At 47.5% G+C, this 23,040-nt stretch overlaps 1 protein-coding gene across 6 annotated transcripts in view; it reads right to left on the reverse strand.

The window, feature by feature from the left end:
- The window catches only part of LOC140200207 (coiled-coil domain-containing protein 138-like), a 73,948-nt gene extending 53,626 nt beyond the window's left edge, over positions 1-20,322 (reverse strand). For 5 of the 6 annotated variants that reach the window (XR_011886575.1, XM_072263177.1, XM_072263175.1 and 2 more), the window contains exons 1-4: positions 20,152-20,322; positions 11,187-11,241; positions 5,740-5,878; positions 3,352-3,467 (exon numbers count right to left, since the gene is read on the reverse strand). Coding sequence is in view for 5 of the 6 variants with exons in the window: in XM_072263177.1 (XP_072119278.1) it covers positions 3,352-3,467; positions 5,740-5,878; positions 11,187-11,241; positions 20,152-20,283 (442 nt within the window). In the remaining variant the exon portion in view is untranslated. The remainder of the gene's footprint in view (positions 1-3,351; positions 3,468-5,739; positions 5,879-11,186; positions 11,242-20,151) is intronic. The other variant, XM_072263178.1, reaches the window with a different exon arrangement.
- Between the last annotated feature and the right edge of the window lie 2,718 nt (positions 20,323-23,040).

Genomic DNA, 23,040 nt, shown 5'->3' on the forward strand with positions numbered 1-23,040 from the left:
ACTTTCCCAGCTATAGGTTGATGCATTATAGAACTTAATGGCCGAGGGTAAGAACGACCTCATACAGCGCTCTTTGGAGTAGCACAGTTGTCTTAGTCTATTATTATGCATAGACAGGCACTCACAGGAAACAAAAACAATGTATCCCTCCAGTGCACCAAAATGAACACTGCAAAGGATTTTTTTTTTTTTTTTTTTTTTTTTTTTTAAATCATCCCATACATTCCGAGAGTGATTCATGCCAGGAGGTATCCAACAAAATTTTGGAAATTATATTGAAAAAGCTAACTGGAAATTGCGTTTTCTAATTTTATTCCAGAAAAAAGCATTGTTTAACACTGAAAATAGATTGGAGCTAAGTTTCCAAACAACAATGTTAAATGTGTAATACTCAGTTACTTGTACTTTTGGAGGTGGAATTATAGCAAAACTACAGAATACATTAATCTTGGGTGATTGGACCAGGCTCAAAGTATATTTATTATCAAAATACATACATTTCACCATATACCACCAAGAGATTTGTTTTCTTATGGGCATATTCAGTAAATCCAAAAAACATATTAGAATTAATGAAAGACCACACACAACATGATGGATAAAAGAAAAACAATGTGCAAAAGGCAACAAACTGTGCAAATACAAAATGAAAAATAATAATGATAAATAATCAATAAATATTGAGAACTTGAGATGAAGATTCCTTGAAAGTGAGTCCATAGGTTCAGTGATGGGGCAAGTGAAGTTCAGTGAAGTTATTCCCACTGGTTCAAGAGCCTGATGGTTGAGTGGTAATTACTGTTCCAGAACCTGGTGGTGTGGGTCCTGAGGTTATTGTACATTCTTCTTGATGGCAGCAGCGAGAAGGGAGCATGGCCTGTGTGGCAAGGATCCTGATGATGGATGCTGCTTTCCTGTGACAGTGCTCCATGTTGATATGCTCAACGGTGGGGAGGGCTTTACCAATAATGGACTGGGCCGTATCTACTACTTGTTGTAGGATTTTCCATTCAAGGGCATTGGTGTTTCCATAGCAGGCTGTGATGCAAGCAGTACCACCACTCATCTACAGAAGTTTGTCAAAGGAGGGAGGAGAAGATGGCAGCGCGACGCAGCGCGTGTGGCCGTTCCGAATGATATCGTATGTGTTAACTAGGGGCAGTGCACAATCCTGATTTGATGGAGACAGCCATGAGAAGCACGGAGGAACACCTGGAGAAACTTCTGAAATGCCCGCTTTGCTGCTGCTGCTACTGTGCGATCGAGAATCTCCAGAGGGGAAGGCCCCAAATCCTCGGCTTTGCCTATTGCCTGTTGCCGGGGCCGGGGTCGAAGCGCTCGGCAGAGGTGGTGCTCAGTGTCGGAGAGCTCAGAGTTTTCGGGCGAACTCAGAGTCGGACTGTGGTCGGATGCTTCCAGGATGCTGCATCAACAAGTTTGCGGCACTAGAGATTCACCGTCTGCTTGAGACGATGGGACTTTCGAGAGACTTTGAGACTTTTTACCATGCCCATGGTCTGTTCTTTATCAAATTACGGTATTGCTTTGCACTGTTGTAACTATATGTTACAATTATGTGGTTTTTGTCAGTTTTTCCAGTCAGTTTGTCTTGTGTTTCTGTGATATCATTCTGGAGAAACATTGTATCATTTCTTAATGCATGCATTACTAAATGACAATAAAAGAGGACTGCATGTCCTCATAATCTAATCTAATCATGCCGAATCTTGAAATTTCAAAGGAAGTAGGGGTGCTATTGTGCTTTCTTTGTAATTGCACTTAAGTGCTGGGCCCAGGACAGATCTCTGAAATGATAACACCATAGAATTTAAAATTGCTGACCCTCTCCACCTCTGATCCCCTGAAGAGAAATGGCTCATGGACCTTAGGTTTCTTCCTTCTGAAGTTAATAATTAGCTCCTTGGTCTTGCTGCCATTGAGTGAGAGGTTGCTGTTGTGGCATCACCCAGCCACATTTTCAATCTCTCTCCTACATGGTGATTCGTCAAAACCTTTGATTTGGCTGATAACAATGGCATCGTCAGCAAACCTAAATATGGCATTGGACCTGAGCTTAGCCTCACTATAAAGTAAGCAAAGCATGGGGCTAAACACACAGCCTTGAGGTGCACCTGTGCTGATGGAATTTGTGTAGGTGTTGTTCCTAATCCAAACTGACTGGTGTCTGCAAGTGAGGAAATTGAAGATGCAATTGTATAAGGGGGTATTGAGGCCAAGGTCTTGAAGCTTATTGATTAGTTTTGAGGGGATGATAGTTTTGAATGCAGACCTGCAGTCAATAAAGAGCATCCTAATGTATGCATCTTCACTGTCTAGTTGTTCCAGGGTTGAGTGAAAAGGCAATTAAATGGCATCTGCTGTGGACCTGTTGTACTGGTAGGCAAATTGGAGCAGATCCAAGTCACCCATTAGACAGGAGTTGATATTTCCAACATCAACCTCTCAAAGCCCTTCATCACAGTGTATACAAGAGCTACTGGATGATGGTCAATGAAACAGGTTATCATGTTCTTCTTAAGCACTAGTATAATTAAAAACTGCTGGAAGCAGGTGGCTACTTCAGAGAGAAGTTAAAAATATCCATTCTCATTCCAGCCAGTTGATCAGCACAGGTCTTTAGAGCTCGGCCAGGTACCCTATCTGGGCCAGATGTTTTCCGTGGCTTCACCCTCCTGAAGGAAGCTCTTATTGTGGCCTCAGAAACTGAAATCACAGGGTCATCAGAGGCTGTTGGTGCTCGTGAAGGTTCCTGCACGTTTTGAATGGCAAAGCGAGCATAGAAGGCACTGAGCTCATCTGGAAGTGAAGCCATGTTGTCACCTACCTTGCTTGGTTTCACTCTGTAAGAGGTAATAGCATTACCATAGATATTGTGCATCCTTCAGTGATTTAAGTTTGTCTGAAATTGCCGCTTCGCCCGCGAGATGGCTTTCTGAAGATTGTATCTTGACATCTTGTTCCTTACTTAGTCACTAGACCGGAATACATCTGATCTGGTCCTCAGCAGGTTCATCCAGAGCTTCTGGTTGAGGAAGACTCTGAATGAATTTGTGAGGCCGTGCTTTTCTATAACTGTTTTTATAAAGGTTCAGATCCCATACCAAGCTATTGGCAATTAGTAGAAAACCTGATAAATCAAAGCCCTAGCACACCACATCAACGTTCAACTGCAAAAGGAAAAAAATCTCAAACACTAATTTGTTTATAATCCATTTCCTCCAGCTGAAAACATGTTGTTTTTATCTCCTTACCAGATTATACTGTAAGCAAATTGCATTATATTACAATATATCCAACAGTAAAAGCAGCTCAACATTCATTAATACTTACCAGTTTCAGTGTAAACTTGTGTTCCACTGTTTTGTTTCTCATAGGCTGAGAATTCTTCCTCACTCAAATATCCCTCTAGCTCTTCATTGAAGCAATGATAATCATTATCATCAACACTTATGATTTAAAAAAAACATAAAATTGTTTAAAATTGAAGTTAAAATTTGCAAATAATCTTCTCTCTGCGAAGGATATCTATTTTCTTAGGTTTATTACCCAAAAATGGATAATTGAGTAGTCAAAGTTGTTTGTCTGCAAAATACAACTAAGATTCACAAGTATTGAAATAACTTGGAACAATCTGAACATGAAAGACATGCTTCAAATTTATTTTTGTTAAAATTAAAGTATAACTAAAATTGTTAACATAACATTATTAAAGGAGTTTTCTACATGTATCTGCTGTTCCATAACCAAATCCATTGTGGTAGCACCATCAGAAGAACTATAGCAATTCAGAAGGGCTCACTTCTCAAGACAGCAAATAGAACCTTACCCTCATTTTTGAGATCACAATAAGCAATGAGAAAAGAGCTAATGCATACCATTTCTGAAAGAGTAAAGTAACTTTTTCAGATTTGCAGATTACTGGGACATTGTGTTTCTTCTGATCTAGTCCCCAGATTCAGTTCTCTCCCCTTCTTTGTTAGTATATGTGGATTTTAGTAAAGCAATTAACAAGGTTCCACATGGTAAGCTCACCAGAAAAAATCAGGGGATCCACAGAAACCCGGTTGTGTAGATTTTGAATTGGCTTGTCCACAGAAGGCAGTGAATATTAGTAGATGGATCAATTTCTGACTGGAGATCGGTGACTAGAGGTGTTCTACAAGTATCTGTTCTGGGACCCCTGATCTTTGTGAAGTACAAGGATGGGTTAGTAAGTTTGCAGATGACAGGAAGACTGGAGGTGTTACGGATGTGTAGAAGGTTGACACAGGTTATAACAGAATATTGACAGGATGCAGAGTTGGGCAGAAAAGCAGATGGAGTTCAATATGGAAAAATGTGAAGTGATACACTGCAGAAAATTGAACCTGAAGGCGGAGTACCAGGTTAAATGGTGAGATTCATTGCAGTATGGAGCAACAGTAGGATCTTGGCGTCCAAGTCCACAGATACCTCAACGTTGCTGCACATGTTGATAGGGTAATTAAGGGGTATGGCGTACTGGTCTTCATTAGTAAAGGGATCAAGTTGAAGTGCCACGAGATAATGTTGTAGCTCTATAAAACTATAGTTAGACCACATTTAAAGTATTGTGTTCAGTCCTAGTTGTCTCATTATAGGAAGGATGTGAAATCTTTATAGAGGTTACAGAGATTTATCAGTATACTGCCTGGATTATAAAAAAGTCTTATGAGGAAACATTGAGCAAGCTAGTATTTTTCTCTTTGGAGAAACAGAGGATGAGAGGCAACTTGATAGAGATGTACAAGATTACGAGAGACATAGACAGAGTGGACAGCTAGCATCTTTTTCTCTAGGGTGATAATGGCCAAAAGTAAATGAACCTATTTAAGGTGAGTGGCGGAAAAATAAAGGGAAATATCAAAGGTAGTTCTTTTGGTGTTTTATTTACATAATGGGTGCCTGGAATGCATTGTTGGAGGTGACACAATAGGGACATATAAAAGTCTCTTAGATAGGTATATGGATGTAAAAAAAAAGGAGGGCTATGGGCTGTGTAGAAGGGGAGGGTTAGATCATGGCTTATATTGCTATGCACAACATAATGGACCGAACGGCCCATATCATGCTGCATTGTTCTATGTTCTACTGTGTGGAAATGCACGAGATGCAATTCCTCCCCTCTGGGTCAAAGTCCCCATCGTGGCTCAGTACCCTCTTCTAGATGCTGACAGACAAATAGAACACATAGGAAGTTACATATATACATAAATGCAGGACAATGGGAAAAAGAATGTCCTTGAGGAAAGGGTATAGGTGGTAGGAGCAGTGCAGGCATATAAGGGGCACCTGGACACTAGGTGAGCTTCCACATGGAGGCTTGGTAAGCCTGTGAGAAGAATGAAAAACACTAGCAGAGTGGGCGTAGACAGCACAAGGATGGGGAAAGAGGAGAGAGAATGTGAAGGAGAATCCAATTTAACTACTACCATTTTTTCACTCAAGCTGACTTTATTAATTTTTTTTAAATTCCATTTTCTTTTTACATGCAATCATACTGACATGAATACTTTTAACTTCCCACTTTATCCTCAAGACACTGATTTCCTTGTTAACGTGCAATTTTCTTTGATATTGTCAAATTCTAAACAGAAAGGAAGTGTTTTCCCTTTAATATTGTTAAAAGAAGATTATTCGAACGCACTTATAAGTAGATGCAATTGACTTAAACACACTTTTATAGGTTTTCAATCTTACCATGCAGAATGGCGCTTTATTGTTTTATATAGATTTTGTAATAATTTGTTGTAGTGCTTCCTTTCACTGCAGGTCAGCCCAGATGTTGGTGACTTCATAGTAGGTCCACATCTTTCTTCTGTTATTATTTCTAGAACACCTAAATGAAGGACAGAACTATCTTGGGTTACCAAGAATGCTTAATCACACAGATGGCTATGAATTCTTACTTAAGTTAGAAAAATGACTCAAATCTGAAATAAGAATACAGGCAACACTCATGTTATGGTTACTCAGATTATAGAAATTCATCCTTATAAAAAAATATAGAACAAAACTTCTTTTGGAATCTGTGTGTGATTAAAGTCAATAAAAAATAAACAAAATGCAAAAAAATACGAATTTTTCCATCCAACCTGCATTTCTTTATATATACGCAGATAATGTGATTTCTTTTTAAGTGCCAGAAACTTTGCTACCAGCACTTTATTTTAAATTCTCCAAGTGTTTTCCATATGATTTGCAAAGACAGCAAGTTTAGGTGCAAGTTGTAAACCTAAACAAAGGCATAAAGGAATTTCACTGGATTTAAAACCTAACGTTTTTACAAAGAATGATTGCTGGAGAAAACTTTGTACAATAACTGAAGCTGTTGGACTTCCTACTGCATCTGAGTTACTTGCGTCTTCAACTACAGATGCTACCCATTACCTTTGGAAGAAAAAACATCTTATAGGAACACATCACCATATATCACAGGATTCAGTGGAAAATAGGGTTTCACATTACAGAAAATTGTGATATGGATGGTTTTCTAGGACCGCAATCTCCTCTATAGTGGGATTTGCTCATACCCAAGTAACTATCACAAATGTTATATGCTGATTGATTGTGTGGCAAAAGGTTGCATAAACACAACTTTAGTTTATTTTATTTAGTTAGTTTATAGATCAAGGGAAACTTTAAAATGATGTTTTTGAAGGAGAAAAATATTTCTTCCAGAGGTAAAAGGCTTTTCCTCAAATTTGGAGTGAAAAGCAAAAATAAATCCTCCACCACCACAAGCTTCTTAGCAGTAGTGATCTAATTTGTCTGTATGGCCAAAGATGGAAATTTTACTTAACAGGAGTTGAAGAACTAATTGGGTTGCGTTAAGGTGTAGGTGCCTATCTGGCTTATTTCAAAGGACAAGGACAGGCAAAAGGGCAGAGGGTCTGGGGTGAGTTTGTCAGCAAAAAAGTGAAATGAAATGCTGAGAAAGATGTTTCATACAATCAGAAAGTGCAGAATTCTTGTGGGTAGAGTTAAGAATCTGCAAGGATAAAAAAAACCCTCATGGAAACTGTATTCAGGCCTCCAAACAGTAGCCAAGATGGGGGTAGAAAGCACAATGAAAGACAGAAAAGACATGTAAAATGGGCAATCGAGGAGTTCAATATGCAGGCAGATTGAGAAAATCAGGTTGGTACTGGATGCTAAGTGAAAGACTTTGTAGAGTAGCTTGTGGTTGAGCCCTCTAGGGGAAAGGTGTTATGTAATGAATCAGATTTCATTAGAGAGCTTAAGCTATGAACTGTTAGGAGGCAGTGATCATAATATGATACAATTTACCCTGCAGTTTGAGATGGAGAAGCTAAAGTTGGTATTACAGTTGAGTAAAGCAACTGCACAGGCACGAAAGAGGAGCTGGCCAAAGTTGATTGGAAGAAATCAGGGATGACAATAGAGCAGCAATATCTGGTGTTTCTGGCAGTAATTTGAAAGACGCAGGATCAGTTCATCCCAAAGAAGCATACTAAAGGATGAGGCAACAGTGGCTGATAAGGGGAGCAAAAACAGCATAAAAGTGAAAGAGATGGTATACAGTATAGCAAAAATTAATGGGAAACAAAAAGGCACTAAAAAAGCAATAAGAAAAAAATAAAATATGAAGGTAAGCTTGATATTAATATAAAAGTAGATAACTTGAGTTTTTTTCAGATGTGTAAAGAGTGAAAAAGAGGAAAGCATGGACATCCATCACTGGAAATGATGCTGGAGAAGTGGTAATGGGGGACAAAGAAATGGCAGACAAACTGAATAAGTATATCGAGTCAGTCTTCACTGTCGAAGACATCCACATCATGCCAGAAATTCAAGAGTGTTGGGGGTAGAAGCGAGTGTTGTCACTATTACTAAACAGAAAGTGCTTGGGAAGCTGAAAGGTGTAAAGGTAGGCAAGTCACCTGGACAGATAGGACTTACACCTCAGGGTTCTGAAAGAGGTAGCTGAAGAGTCTGAAGGCAATAGTAATGATCTTTCAAGAATCTCTAGATTTTGGAATGGATCCAGAAGACTGGAAAATCGCAAATGTCACTTCACTCTTTAAGAAGGAAGGAAGGAAGGCAAATACAGGAAATTATTTTCCAGTTAGCCTGACTTCAGCAATTGGGAAGACATTACAGTCCATTATTAAGGATGAGGTTTTGGGGTACATGGAGGCACACTATAGAATAAAAGGATCAACATAGTTTCATTAAGGAGAAATCTTGCCGGATAAATCTGTTGGAATTCTCTGAAGAAATAATAGGCGTATAGATTCACCACCAAAACGCTAGTTGGCGGTGGGGTTTCTATGCCACTGTGCTGAGTTTCTTCGTGAGAGACATGGACGAGGAAATGCATTTCAAATATTTTCAGATGTTGGCAGGTAGATTTGACAATTTGGTTCATCATCTCCAACCATTTATTTTGCATCAGTGTACAGACATGGCGGAGAAAAGCAACCGGAAATGCGTAGGAGGAAATGCGATGCAAGCAGACCAATCACAGTTGTTGCGGTCTGCATCGCCACGACGCACAAGTTACTTTTTTGGGGAGGTGCACGCCACCCTACAGCGTAGGGTACACAGTACCTACGACGTACACTTGACGCAGAAGTATAAATTGGGCTTAAAGGTTAACTTGCAGTTTGAGTTGGCAGTAAGGAAGGCAAAACCATGTCAGTATTCATTTCCAGAGGACTAGACTATAAAAACAAGGATGTAGTGCAGAAACTTTATAAGGAACCTACCAGTCTTCTCCTTCCCACCCTCCCCCCACCTTCTTTATAGGGCCTCTGCCCCTTCCCCCTACAGTCCTGACGAAGGGTTCCGGCCCGAAACGTCGACCGATCTTTCCCACTGATGCTGCCCGACCTGCTGAGTTCCTCCAGCGTGTTGAGAGTGTAACTTTATAAGGCATTGGTCAGACTACATTTGGAGTATGGGCCCCATACATAAAAAAAAGGAGGTGCTGGCATTGGAGAGGGTCCACAACAGGTTTACAAGAATGATCCCAGGAATGAAGGTTAAACTTATGAAAGTGTTTGATGGTTCTAGGCCTGTAATCCCTGGAGATCAGAAGAAATGGTGGGGAGGGGTTCTCATTGAGACCTATCAAATATTGTAAAGCTTATATAGAATGAGTTGGAAAGCTGGAAATTTTCAATGGTGGGTGGGTTAGTCTTGGGCCAAAGGTCAGAGCTGCAAAACAGAAGAAGGTACCATTACAACAGGGGTGAGGCAGAATTTCTTTTGCCACAGGGCAAGGAATCTGTGAAATTCATTGCCACAGACAGCTGTAGAGGCAAAGTCATTAGGTGCATTTAAAACACAGGTTGATAGGTTTTGATTAGTAAGGACATCAAAAGTTGTTGTGATGAGAGATTTTAAACTTTCCTAATATTGAATGGCATCTCCTTAGCGCAAGGGGTTTAGATGGGGTGGAGTTTGTTAGGTGTGTTCAGGAAGGTTTCCTGACGCAATATGTAGATAAGCCAATGAGAGGAGAGGTTGTATTTGATCCAGTATTGGGAAATGAACCTGGTCAGGTGTTGGATCTCTCAATGGGAGAGCATTTTGGAGGTAGTGACCAGAACTCTATCTCCTTCACCATAGCGCTGGAGAGAGATAAGTGCAGACAATTTGGAAAACATTTAATTGGGGTGGGGGGAAATATTATCTATTGGGCAGGAACCTGGAAGCATAAATTGGGAGTAGATGTTCTCAGGGAAATGCACAGCAGAAATGTGGCAAATGTTCAGGGAACATTTGCATGGTGTTCTGCATAGGTGTGTTCCATTGAGGCTGGGAAAGGATGGTAGGGTTAAAGAACCATGGTTTACAAAGGATGTAGAAAATCTAGTTAAGAAGAAAAGAAAGTCTTATGAAAGGTTCAAGAAACTAGGTACTGTTAGAGCTCTAGAAAATTACAAGGTTGCTAGGAAGAGCTTAGGAATGGAATTAGGAGAGCCAGAAGGGACCATGAGAAGGTCTCGGTGAGCAGGATTAGGGAAAACCCCAAGGCATTCTGTAAGTATGTGAAGAGCAAGAGGTTGATCTGTGTGAGAAGAGGACCAATCAGGTGTGATAGTGGAAACGTGTGCATGGAGTCAGAGGAGGTAGTGGAGGTACTTAATATACTTTGCTTCAGTATTCACCATAGAAAAAGACCTTGGCAATTATGGAGATGACTTACAGCAGACTGAAACGCTTGAGCATACAGACATTAAGAAAGAAGATCTGCTGGAGCTTTTGAAAGGCATTAAGCTAGATAAACCACCGGGACCGGATAAGATATACCCCAGGCTACAGTGGGAAGTGAGGGAGGAGATTACTGAGCCTCTGCGATGATCTTTGTGTCATCACTAGGGACAGGAGAAGTAGATTAATTGGTCATTGTAAATTGTCCCATGATTAGGCTACGATTAAAATGAGGGAATTGCTGGGCAGCATGGCTCATAGGACCGGAAGGGCCTATTCCGCATTGTACGCCTAGAAGTAAACAAACAAATAAAATAAATCACTTCCAAAGCCTCATCCTTCTGTAATGGGATGACTAGAATTGTACACAACATTCCACGTGTGGCTAAATTAAAGTATCACATAGCTGCAACATGACTTCTCTTACACTTACACTCAATGCCTCAACCAATGAAGACAAATATGCTCTATGCCTTATTTACCACCCCCATCTACTTGAGTAACTATTTACAGGTAGCTATGGACTTGAACACAAAGATCCCTCTGTATATCAATACTGTTAAGGGTCTTGCCATTAACTGCATACCTTCTCCTTACATTTGACCTCCCAAAGTACAAAACTTCACACTTGCATTAAACTCCATCTACCATTTTTCTGTCATATTTGTAACTGATCTATAGTCAGGTATATCCTTGACAACCCCCTACACTACCCACAACTCCACCAATATTACTGTCATTTGCAAACTATAATGTTGAATGAATATTTTTCCAGATGCCCAACCTGCATTCCAAATCTGTTTTTAGATTCATACGAATGCTCCCTAAAGCTCAAGTATACAAGAGTTTTCAAACATTCAGACACTATTATAAAAATACACTGATTACCAGAGCATCCTACAATTTTTCAAATTGCCCAGTTACTATTTTCACCTAACAGAACAGTAAGAAACTTATAATCATACCTTCAATCGATGGTTTGATATTTGAATTATGTTCGCTGATATTTATTACCGTGTCCTAAAGATAAATAATGAATCTTGAGTCAGATATCCAGCAATCAAAATGTGTAAAGCTCACTGCACAAAGTACATTACATGCAAAATATTGGACACACTTATACTGTGCTAAATTGCTGAAAATTACAAGGGCAAGTTAAAACTTCCTAGGATACTTAAGATGCATTTTCTTATTAGAACATTTCAATTTTAATTTAACAAGTGACTGGTTTCGTAAATATGGTAACACACCAACAGGAGAACTTCAAATTTTTTTTGGTAAATTCCAGTATCTTGAACAAATAAAACTCAATTATTAGCTTGACATTCAAGCTTATGCTTGATTACATCAAGGATTATTATTGTCAAATTTTTAAAATCATTTTTCTTTAATAGGAACAATCTATGATAAATCTAAAGTGCTAGACTACTCTTTTGGTTGTAAGAAAATAAAATCAAGCAACATCAACACATTAAATATTACAGCTTCAACATGTAAATAAACAGCAAGTCATAGAGGAATGGACTTAACTCCATGCAAGTAGTGGATACTTGTTGCATGAAAATTTAATTAACTCAGATGTACTCAAAATTCAAGTATTTCATTTATAATCTGCTGAGCAATAAGTTTAAGTATACTTAAACTGGTTGTTCAAAGGTTCTTCTGTGGAAGAGAGTGAGACAAGACCATTGCTTGGATATCCATGCACCGAACTTATCGATACATAGAGGCTTCTGGACATGTGCGCACATGTCAAACAACGTTCAGTGTATGATGCTACTGATACAAAATTCTACATTTGGCTTTGGAAAATACAAACAAGGGCTGAGGACTATGGTGCCTGAGGATCTAAGAAATCCACTTTATTCATCCTTTAACTTTTTACCCTGAATGATTGCTACCTCATTACTATTGCCTTCTTCCATTCCACCTGCCCAAGCTCTCTAATCATTTTGCTAATTAGTTTCCACTACCCCATCGAATCACTTCTCTCAACCTGTTGACAGGACTCACATCACCAGGCTTGGGAACAGTTATTACCACTTAGCCATCAAGCTCTTGAACCAGAAAGGTTCAACTTCACTTGTCCTGTCAATTAACTGTTCCCACAACATATGGACTCACTTTCAAGGACTCAGGACAGATCCTCTGAAATGACAGCACCAAGCAATTTAAAGTTGCTGACACTTTCCACCTCTGATCCCCCAAAGACTAGCTCATGGACCTCTGGTTTCTTCCTCCTGGTCAATAATCAGCTCCTAGGTTTTACTGGCATTGAGTAAGAGGTTGTCGCGGCATCACTCAGCCAGATTTCTCCCTCTGTTATGCTGATTCGTCACCACTGTTGATTCAGCCAATGACAGTGATGTCGTCGACAAACTTAAATGTGGCACTGGAGCTTTGCTTAGTCACACAGACCTGTTGCTGTGGTCTTTTATGGTTACTGAATTTATTGAGTATGCCCAGAAGAAAATGAATCTCAGGGTTGTATATGGTGACATATATGCACTTTGATAATAAATTTACTTTGAACTTTGATCACAAACCAAAAATTTTGGTCATTTAACAGACACCCTCTCCAGTTCTGCTATTATCTGACAGAAACCTAGCCCAATATCCTGGTGATCCCTTTGTCAACCACTACTATTTCAAGCAATTTTTTTTACTTATACCTCTAAACCATAAATTTCGTCTGTACTTTGTGTGATGAATTAAATAACAATGAGTAAATTCTGTGATTGTGAAATTCTGACATGACTAATGTTAGATACTATTTGGGCAAAGTTAATGTTAGAATGTCTGAAATCCCTCAAAAATCACAGGGCAATGCACAATTCATGTCGAGTTATTTCCTTGGTATAAGTTGCTGGAGAATTTTCAAATCAAAAAGTGTGTGCCATTATTTTTTAAACAAAATCTTGTCCAAACTTTTGGATCTCCAAGTATGCAGACATCCAGACTAAAATCAGATGGTAGAAACACAACAGCAAGTCTCTTTCCCAACTGTGTTGAAGTGCCACTATCCCTGGAATCCCCACAACCACCACACACCCAATACCTGATTCCCCACCAACTCCCAGATTCTTCACAACAGTTCCCGCCGCCCAACTCCACCCATCTCTGATTCCCCCCATCCCCCAGAATCCCCCATGCCCTGCTTCATTCACACCAAGTACTGGATGAACCCCCCCCCCCCCTCCCACATGGCCAGATGCCCACAGAATTCCAGATTCCCTCCTACACATAGCTCCAATTTCTCAATTCCCACACACTGGCTCCACCAACCTCACAGATTCCTCCCCCTCCCATGCCAGTCTCCCCTCCTGCCAGATTCCACCCCCATGTCCATCTCCCCACCCATCTGTCAGATTCCCCCCATAACCCTCCCATCTGCCACAATTCCCCCACAACCAGTTCCCCACCATCTCCCAGATTTCCACCCCCCCCCAATGCTCACTTCCTTCAAACTCCCAAAACCCCCCCCCACACCCGGCTTCTCCAATCTTCCAAAATCCCCTCTAAACCCTGCAGCCTCAATCTCCCAAAATTAACCCCCTCCACTCTCTCAGATTCCCCACCCCATATCTGGGTCATCCCTTCTCCCAGACTGCCCCACCCACATGCCCGGCACCCCCTTTTACCCAGATTTCTCTCCACCCTGCGCTCCCACATCTCCCAGTTTCCCTCCATGCCCAACTCCTCCTATAGCTGGCTATCCCCCAGCTCTCAGATTACCCATCCATGTCTGACTCGCACTAAGCCCCCTACCCACCATACTGGGCTCCTCGTCTTCCCGATTCAACACCCCCCACAGAGCCCCTCAGCTCCACCATCTCCCACCGCTTCTCCCCTCAACTCTGTTTGTCCTGCCCCACTCCCCATCTTCTGCACTCCCCCAAGCCCATCTCCTGGAATTCCCCACCAAATTCCACACTCCCCCTTCCCGATTTCCCCCCTTCCAAATTCCCTACACTCCTTCCTCCCCTAAAATCCCTACACTCCTCCCCCCCGGAATCCCGACAATCCTCCCCCACCTCCCCGGAATCCCTACACTCCTACCCCCCCTCCCCCAGACTCCCTATACTCCTATCCCCCCTCCCCCAGACTCCCTATACTCCTATCCCCCCTCCCCCAGACTCCCTATACTCCTATCCCCCCTCCCCCAGAATCCCTACACTCCTACCCACCTCCCCTGGAATCCCTACACTCCTACCCACCTCCCCTGGAATCCCTACACTCCGAATCCCCTCCCCCGGAATCCCTACACTCCTAACCCCCTCCCCCAGAATCCCTACACTCCTACCCACCTCCCCCGGGATCCCTACACTCCTAGCCCCCCGCCCCGTCCTCCGGAATCCCTACACTCCTACACCCCCCCTCCCCCGGAATCCCTACACTCCTACCCCCCCTCCCCCGGAATCCCTACACTCCTACCCACCTCCCCCGGAATCCCTACACTCCTACCCCCCGCTCCCCCGGAATCCCTACACTCCTACCCCCACCTCCCCCGGAATCCCTACACTCCTACCCCCCCCTCCCCCGGAATCCATACACTCCTACCCCCACCTCCCCCGGATTCCCTACACTCCTACCCCCACCCCCGTCCTCCGGAATCCCTACACTCCTACCCCCACCTCCCCCGAAATCCGTACACTCCTACCCCCACCTCCCCCGGATTCCCTACACTCCTACCCCCCCCCGTCCTCCGGAATCCCTACACTCCTACCCCCACCTCCCCCGGAATCCCTACACTCCTACCCCCCCTCCCCCGGATTCCCTACACTCCTACCCCCCCTCCCCCGGAATCCCTACACTCCTACCCCCCTCCCCCGGAATCCCTACACTCCTACCCCCCACTCCCCCGGAATCCCTACACTCCTACCCCCCCCCCCGTCCTCCGGAATCCCTACACTCCTACCCCCCCCCCCGTCCTCCGGAATCCCTACACTCCTACCCCCCCCGTCCTCCGGAATCCCTACACTCCTACCCCCCCCTCCCCCGGAATCCCTACACTCCTACCCCCCCCTCCCCCGGAATCCCTACACTCCGACCCCTCCCTCCCCCAGAATCCCTACACTCCTACCCCCCCTCCCCCGGAATCCCTACACTCCTACCCCCCCTCCCCCGGAATCCCTACACTCCTAATCCCCCTCCCCCGGAATCCCTACACTCCTACCCCCACCTCCCCCGGAATCCCTACACTCCTACCCCCCCCCCGGAATCCCTACACTCCTACCCCCCCCTCCCCCGGAATCCCTACACTCCTACCCCCCCCTCCCCCGGAATCCCTACACTCCTACCCCTCCCTCCCCCGGAATCCCTACACTCCTACCCCCCCCTCCCCCGGAATCCCTACACTCCTACCCACCTCCCCCGGAATCCCTACACTCCTACCCCCCTCCCCCGGAATCCCTACACTCCTACCCCCCTCCCCCGGAATCCCTACACTCCTACCCTCCCCTCCCACGGAATCCCTACACTCCTACCCCCCCTCCCCCGGAATCCCTACATTCCTACCCCCCCCTCCCCCGGAATCCCTACACTCCTACCCCCCCCTCCCCCGGAATCCCTACACTCCTACCCCCCCCTCCCACGGAATCCCTACACTCCTACCCCCCCTCCCCCGGAATCCCTACACTCCTACCCCCCCCTCCCCCGGAATCCCTACACTCCTACCCCCCCCTCCCCCGGAATCCCTACACTCCTACCCCCCCCTCCCACGGAATCCCTACACTCCTACCCCCCCTCCCCCGGAATCCCTACACTCCTACCCCCCCCCTCCCCCGGAATCCCTACACTCCTACCCCCCCCCCCGGAATCCCTACACTCCTACCCACCTCCCCCGGAATCCCTACACTCCTACCCCCCTGTCCTCCGGATTCCCTACACTCCTACCCCTCCCTCCCCCGGAATCCCTACACTCCTACCCCCCATCCCCCGGAATCCCTACACTCCTACCCCCCTCCCCCGGAATCCCTACACTCCTACCCCCCCCCTCCCCCGGAATCCCTGCACTCCTACCCCCCCCTCCCCCGGAATCCCAACACTCCTACCCCCCCCGTCCTCCGGAATCCCTACACTCCTACCCACCTCCCCCGGAATCCCTACACTCCTAATCCCCTCCCCCGGAATCCCTACACTAATACCCCCCCCCTCCCCCGGAATCCCTACACTCCTAATCCCCTCCCCCGGAATCCCTACACTAATACCCCCCCCCTCCCCCGGAATCCCTACACTCCTACCCCCCCTCCCCCGGAATCCCTACACTCCTACCCCGCCTCCCCCGGAATCCCTACACTCCTACCCCCCCCGTCCCCCGGAATCCCAACACTCCTAACCACCCCCCGTCCCCCGGAATCCCTACACTCCTACCCCCCCTCCTCCGGAATCCCTACACTCCTACCCCCCCCCCGTCCCCCGGAATCCCTACACTCCTACCCCCCCTCCCCCGGAATCCCTACACTCCTAACCCCCCCCTCCCCCGGAATCCCTACACTCCTACCCACCTCCCCCGGAATCCCTACACTCCTACCCCCCCTCCCCCGGAATCCCTACACTCCTACCCCCCCTCCCCCGGAATCCCTACACTCCTACCACCCCCTCCCCCGGAATCCCTACACTCCTAATCCCCTCCCCCGGAATCCCTACACTCCTAATCCCCTCCCCCGGAATCCCTACACTCCTACCCCCCCTCCCCCGGAATCCCTACACTCCCACCCCCCCTCCCCCGGAATCCCTACACTCCCACCCCCCCTCCCCCGGAATCCCTACACTCCCACCCCCCCTCCCCCGGAATCCCTACACTCCTACCCCCCCCGTCCCCTGGAATCCCTACACTCCTACCCCCCCCTCCCCCGGAATCCCTACACTCCTACCCCCACCTCCCCCGGAATCCCTACACTCCTACCCCCACCTCCCCCGGATTCCCTACACTCCTACCACCCCCTCCCCCGGAATCCCTACACTCCTACCCCCCCTCCCCCGGAATCCCTGCACTCCTACCCCGCCCCGTCCTCCGGAATCCCTACACTCCTACCCCCCCCCCCAGAATCCCTACACTCCTACCCCCCCCCCTCCCCCGGAATCCCTACACTCCTACCCCCACCTCCCCCGGATTCCCTACACTCCTACCCCCACCCCCCGTCCCCTGGAATCCCTACACTCCTACCCCCCCCTCCCCCGGAATCCCTACACTCCTACCCCCCCCTCCCCCGGAATCCCTACACTCCTACCCCCCCTCGTCCTCCGGAATCCCTACACTCCTAATCCCCCCTCGTCCTCCGGAATCCCTACACTCCTAATCCCCTCCCCCGGAATCCCTACACTCCTAATCCCCTCCCCCGGAATCCCTACACTCCTAATCCCCTCCCCCGGAATCCCTACACTCCTAATCCCCTCCCCCGGAATCCCTACACTCCTCCCCACCCCCTTCCCCGGATTCCCTACACTCCTACCCCCCCCTCCCCCGGAATCCCTACACTCCTACCCCCCCCCCCGGAATCCCTACACTCCTACCCCCCCTCCCCCGGAATCCCTACACTCCTACCACCCCCCCAGAATCCCTACAATCCTACCCCCCCCTCCCCCGGAATCCCTACACTCCTACCCACCTCCCCCGGAATCCCTACACTCCTACCCCCCCCCTCCCCCGGAATCCCTACACTCCTACCCCCCCCCCTCCCCCGGAATCCCTACACTCCTACCCACCTCCCCCGGAATCCCTACACTCCTACCCCCCCTCCCCCGGAATCCCTACACTCCTACCCCCCACTCCCCCGGAATCCCTACACTCCTACCCACCTCCCCCGGAATCCCTACACTCCTACCCACCTCCCCCGGAATCCCTACACTCCTACCCCCCCCCTCCCCCGGAATCCCTACACTCCTACCCCCCCTCCCCCGGAATCCCTACACTCCTAATCCCCTCCCCCGGAATCCCTACACTCCTACCCCCCCCTCCCCCGGAATCCCTACACTCCTACCCACCTCCCCCGGATTCCCGACACTCCTACCCGCCCTCCCCCGGAATCCCTACACTCCTACCCGCCCTCCTCCGGAATCCCTACACTCCTAATCCCCTCCCCCGGAATCCCTACACTCCTACCCCCCCTCCCCCGGAATCCCTACACTCCTACCCGCCCCCCCAGAATCCCTACACTCCTACCCCCCCACCGTCCCCTGGAATTCCTACACTCCTACCCCCCCCTCCCCCGGAATCCCTACACTCCTACCCCCCCCTCCCCCGGAATCCCTACACTCCTACCCACCTCTCCCGGAATCCCTACACTCCTACCCCCCCTCCCCCGGAATCCCTACACTCCTACCCCCCCCCCGGAATCCCTACACTCCTACCCCCCCTCCCCCCGGAATCCCTACACTAATACCCCCCCCTCCCCCGGAATCCCTACACTCCTACCCGCCCCCCCCAGAATCCCTACACTCCTACCCCCCCCTCCCCCGGAATCCCTACACTCCTACCCCTCCCCCCGGAATCCCTACACTCCTACCCCCCCTCCCCCGGGATCCCTACACTCCTACCCCCCCTCCTCCGGAATCCCTACACTCCTACCCGCCCTCCTCCGGAATCCCTACACTCCTAATCCCCTCCCCCGGAATCCCTACACTCCTAATCCCCTCCCCCAGAATCCCTACACTCCTACCACCCCCCTCCCCCGGAATCCCTACACTCCTAACCCCCTCCCCCGGAATCCCTACACTCCTAACCCCCTCCTCCCCCGGAATCCCTACACTCCTACCCCCCCCTCCCCCGGAATCCCTACACTCCTACCCCCCCTCCCCCGGAATCCCTACACTCCTACCCCCCCCCCGGAATCCCTACACTCCTACCCCCCCTCCCCCGGAATCCCTACACTCCTACCCCCCCCCTCCCCCGGAATCCCTACACTCCTACCCCCCCCCCTCCCCCGGAATCCCTACACTCCTACCCCCTCCCCCGGAATCCCTACACTCCTACCCCCCCTCCCCCGGGATCCCTACACTCCTACCCCCCCCTCCCCTGGAATCCCTACACTCCTACCCCCCTCCCCCGGAATCCCTACACTCCTACCCCTCCCTCCCCCGGAATCCCTACACTCCTACCCCCACCTCCCCCGGAATCCCTACACTCCTACCCCCCCTCCCCCGGAATCCCTACACTCCTACCCGCCCCCCCAGAATCCCTACACTCCTACCCCCCCCCCCGTCCCCTGGAATTCCTACACTCCTACCCCCCCCTCCCCCGGAATCCCTACACTCCTACCACCCCCCTCCCCCGGAATCCCTACACTCCTACCCCCCTCCCCCGGAATCCCTACACTCCTACCCCCCCCCTCCCCCGGAATCCCTACACTCCTACCCACCTCCCCCGGAATCCCTACACTCCTACCACCCCTCCCCCGGAATCCCTACACTCCTACCCCCCCCCCGGAATCCCTACACTCCTACCCCCCCTCCCCCCGGAATCCCTACACTAATACCCCCCCTCCCCCGGAATCCCTACACTCCTACCCGCCCCCCCCAGAATCCCTACACTCCTACCCCCCCCTCCCCCGGAATCCCTACACTCCTACCCCTCCCCCCGGAATCCCTACACTCCTACCCCCCCTCCCCCGGGATCCCTACACTCCTACCCCCCCTCCTCCGGAATCCCTACACTCCTAATCCCCCCCGGAATCCCTACACTCCTAATCCCCCTCCCCCGGAATCCCTACACTCCTAATCCCCCTCCCCCGGAATCCCTACACTCCTACCCCCCTCCCCCGGAATCCCTACACTCCTACCCCCCCCTCCCCCGGAATCCCTACACTCCTACCCACCTCCCCCGGAATCCCTACACTCCTACCCTTCCCGATCCCCCCCCACCAGCTCCCGGATTACCGAGCTCGGCCTGCACCTTCGCCCTCTCCCCCGGCCCTCACAACTTTTGCTCACCCGACCCTCACAGGTCCGGAACCGCGATCTGTACCGCCGCTCCGGTGCGCTGCCAGAGGAAACGCCTGTTCCGCCGTCCAGCTCTCTACTACCGAGATAACGATGCTTCAACCGCTCAAAGTCGGAATCCATGTCCCGCGTACTCTACTCCCCGCCGCTACTGAAAAGCGGAAGCGTCTCCACAGCAACCGTTTGAATCTGGAGCCGCTCGGAAAGAACTTCCGGTTGTTTGGGGTTAAAGGGCAGATTGGCCGCGGCCGCAGCGCTGTTTCCCCCGTTAAATGTTCAGCAGCAGCGGCTTAAATCCTTTAAATGTTCATTAACAGCGGTGTTTCCCCGTTAAATTTTCATCAACAGCGGCTTAAATGCGTTAAATGTTGATCAACAGCGGTTTAAATCCAGAAATCCCACCCTGCAAAAACTCATTTCAGGGAGGTATTATATTGTTTTATGCAGAATAAGTAACATTAAAATATGAACTTATACTATCAAGACATCCCACCCTGCAAAAACTCATTTCAGGGAAGTAGCACCATCAATTTGCGGGAGAGGTGGGATGTCTGCAATAGAGTAGCTCTTTAGCAGCTGGCCAGCTAGTTTAAATAACATTGGCTATGCTAATGAACGAATGACACCTGTTAAACTCACCTCAACACATCTTTTACAGTCTTAACCCACCATGGGCAATAGAAAAGTCACTGTTGCAAACAGCTCAGCGAGAAATACTGTCATTATTTTGACCCCTATTAGGCAGGGGTACACTTTAGGGTTGTCCGGGGTGATGTACTTTTTATATTTTCTTTTTTTGGAACACTCTGCCACATATCTATCTATCTATCTCTCTCTCTCTCTCTCTCACTTGCTCACTCTCAAAAAAATTGATTTCTGGGATATTGTATATAATTTGCGGGTATCAGGGAGCCACTATTAATATGCGGGAGACTCACAGAACCTCCAGGAGAGGTGGGATGTCTAATTATCTACAGGGAGTATTCAGCCCTCACAATTATCTTTATATTTTACTGTCTCATTTTTAAAGTTTAAAATATATTGAAGTAGGATTTTTGAGCCAATCTACAAAACATTATACATCTTGTCAAATCAAAAGAAGATTTCCAAAACCTATCAGTAATCTACTAAAAATTAAAAACCAAAATTGTGAGGCAGGAAAAGTATTCATCCCTCTGTAATTATTATGCTAACTTTCCTCGGGTGTAACCTTACCAACTCATCCAATTTGTTAAAGTAGAAAATTGGAAAAATCACAAATAAAAATTCTCAGTTAAATTGATCAAAATCCCTGGTTGTAATACTCATTTATGAGAACAAAGGGTTGGGAGTGGCTTACTACAAGACCTGTATACTGAATGAATTGATCAGTATTTTAAAGCAAATGGATTAGCCAATAAGAAACGAGTGCCAGTGTTGCTGAGTGTAATAGGTGGAAAAGCATAGTTTGCTTGGAAGTTTGCTCCAACCAAACCAGCCAAAATTAGCTTTGTTGCTATCATGAACATAATGCAGGAACATTTAGAACCAAAACCATTGTTGATTGCTGAACTCTTTGGGTTTCATAAGTGGAATCAAAAGGAAGGAAAGTCCATTTCAGGTTATGTGGCTGAATTGAAGAAATTGTCCGAACTTTATCAGTTCAGTGATGGGTTTAATGATGCACTGAGAGATCCTTTAGTTTGTGGAATCTTACAAGAAAACATACAGAAACTTCCTAGCTGAAGTACAACTCACATTTAAAAGAGCAGTTCAAATCGCTGTATCAATTGAAACAGCAGCCAGAGACACAATCCCACAATGTACAGTAAATGGACAAAATTGACAAGCAATGGGTATAGTCACAGGTTAATAAACAGTGAGTACTGGGTGATAATAATAATTTTTCAAGAACGGAAATGACTGGCTACGTCAGAAAGATAGATATGTTTGATTGCACAACAGATAACTGGATGATGTACAGAGCCTTGAAAAAGTATTCAGCCCTCACAATTATCTTTATATTTTACTGTCTCATTTTTAAAATGCCCAGAAGCCATGGTATGGTCAGCAGCCCCACCAGGGAGAATTTGAACCAGTGCAAAGGGCCCTGATATTCTGACCATCATCCCTTAGTAAGATCCTTACTAAGTGGCAAGGCCTGTTTACAGTAGTGAGAAAGCTGAGCCCAGCGACTTATGAAGTCCCGCACCCAGAGAAGGGGCAAGAGTGTCAGACCTTGAAGGTCTGGAAGGACAGAAGGGTTTCTGCCAACAGTCCACCAGGCTGCAGAAGAGATGACTCAGAAGGGGTCGTGGAGGCCTGGAAAAGGCCTGACAAATCTGTTGAAATTCTTTGAAGAAATAACAAGCAGCAGGAGACGGGAGGAGAAGATGGCGGCACGACGCAGCTCACAGCAGCCACTCCGGTGGTGATGTCTGTTATTTGTCAAGTTGGGTGCCATGCACAATCCTGATTTGATGGAGATGGACGTGAGAGCACGGAGGAACATCTGGAGAAACTTCTGAAATGCCCGCTTCGCTGCTGCTGCTACTGTGTGGTCCAGAATCTCTGGAGGAGAAGGCCCCAAGTCCTCGACTTTGCTTGTTGTTCGGTGGCCAGGGCGGGGTCAAAGCGCTCCACAGAGAATGGTGCTCGGAGAGGCTGTATTGGAGGGGCTGGTCAGAGGCTTGAAGTTTTCGAACGGACTCAGAGTCGACTGCGGTCGGGTGCTTCCAATGCAACGGCAGGTTGTTGGCGCTTGGAGGTTCATGGCAGGGAGAGTTGCTCCCTTCTGCCGCCTGTGTGAGATGATGGGGCTATCGGGACTTTCAGACTTTTTTTTACCATGCCCATGGTCTGCTCTTTATCAAATTATGGTATTGCTTTGCACTGTTGTAA

The sequence above is a fragment of the Mobula birostris genome, chromosome 7 (genome assembly GCF_030028105.1).
Source record: "Mobula birostris isolate sMobBir1 chromosome 7, sMobBir1.hap1, whole genome shotgun sequence".
Taxonomy (NCBI): domain Eukaryota; kingdom Metazoa; phylum Chordata; class Chondrichthyes; order Myliobatiformes; family Myliobatidae; genus Mobula; species Mobula birostris.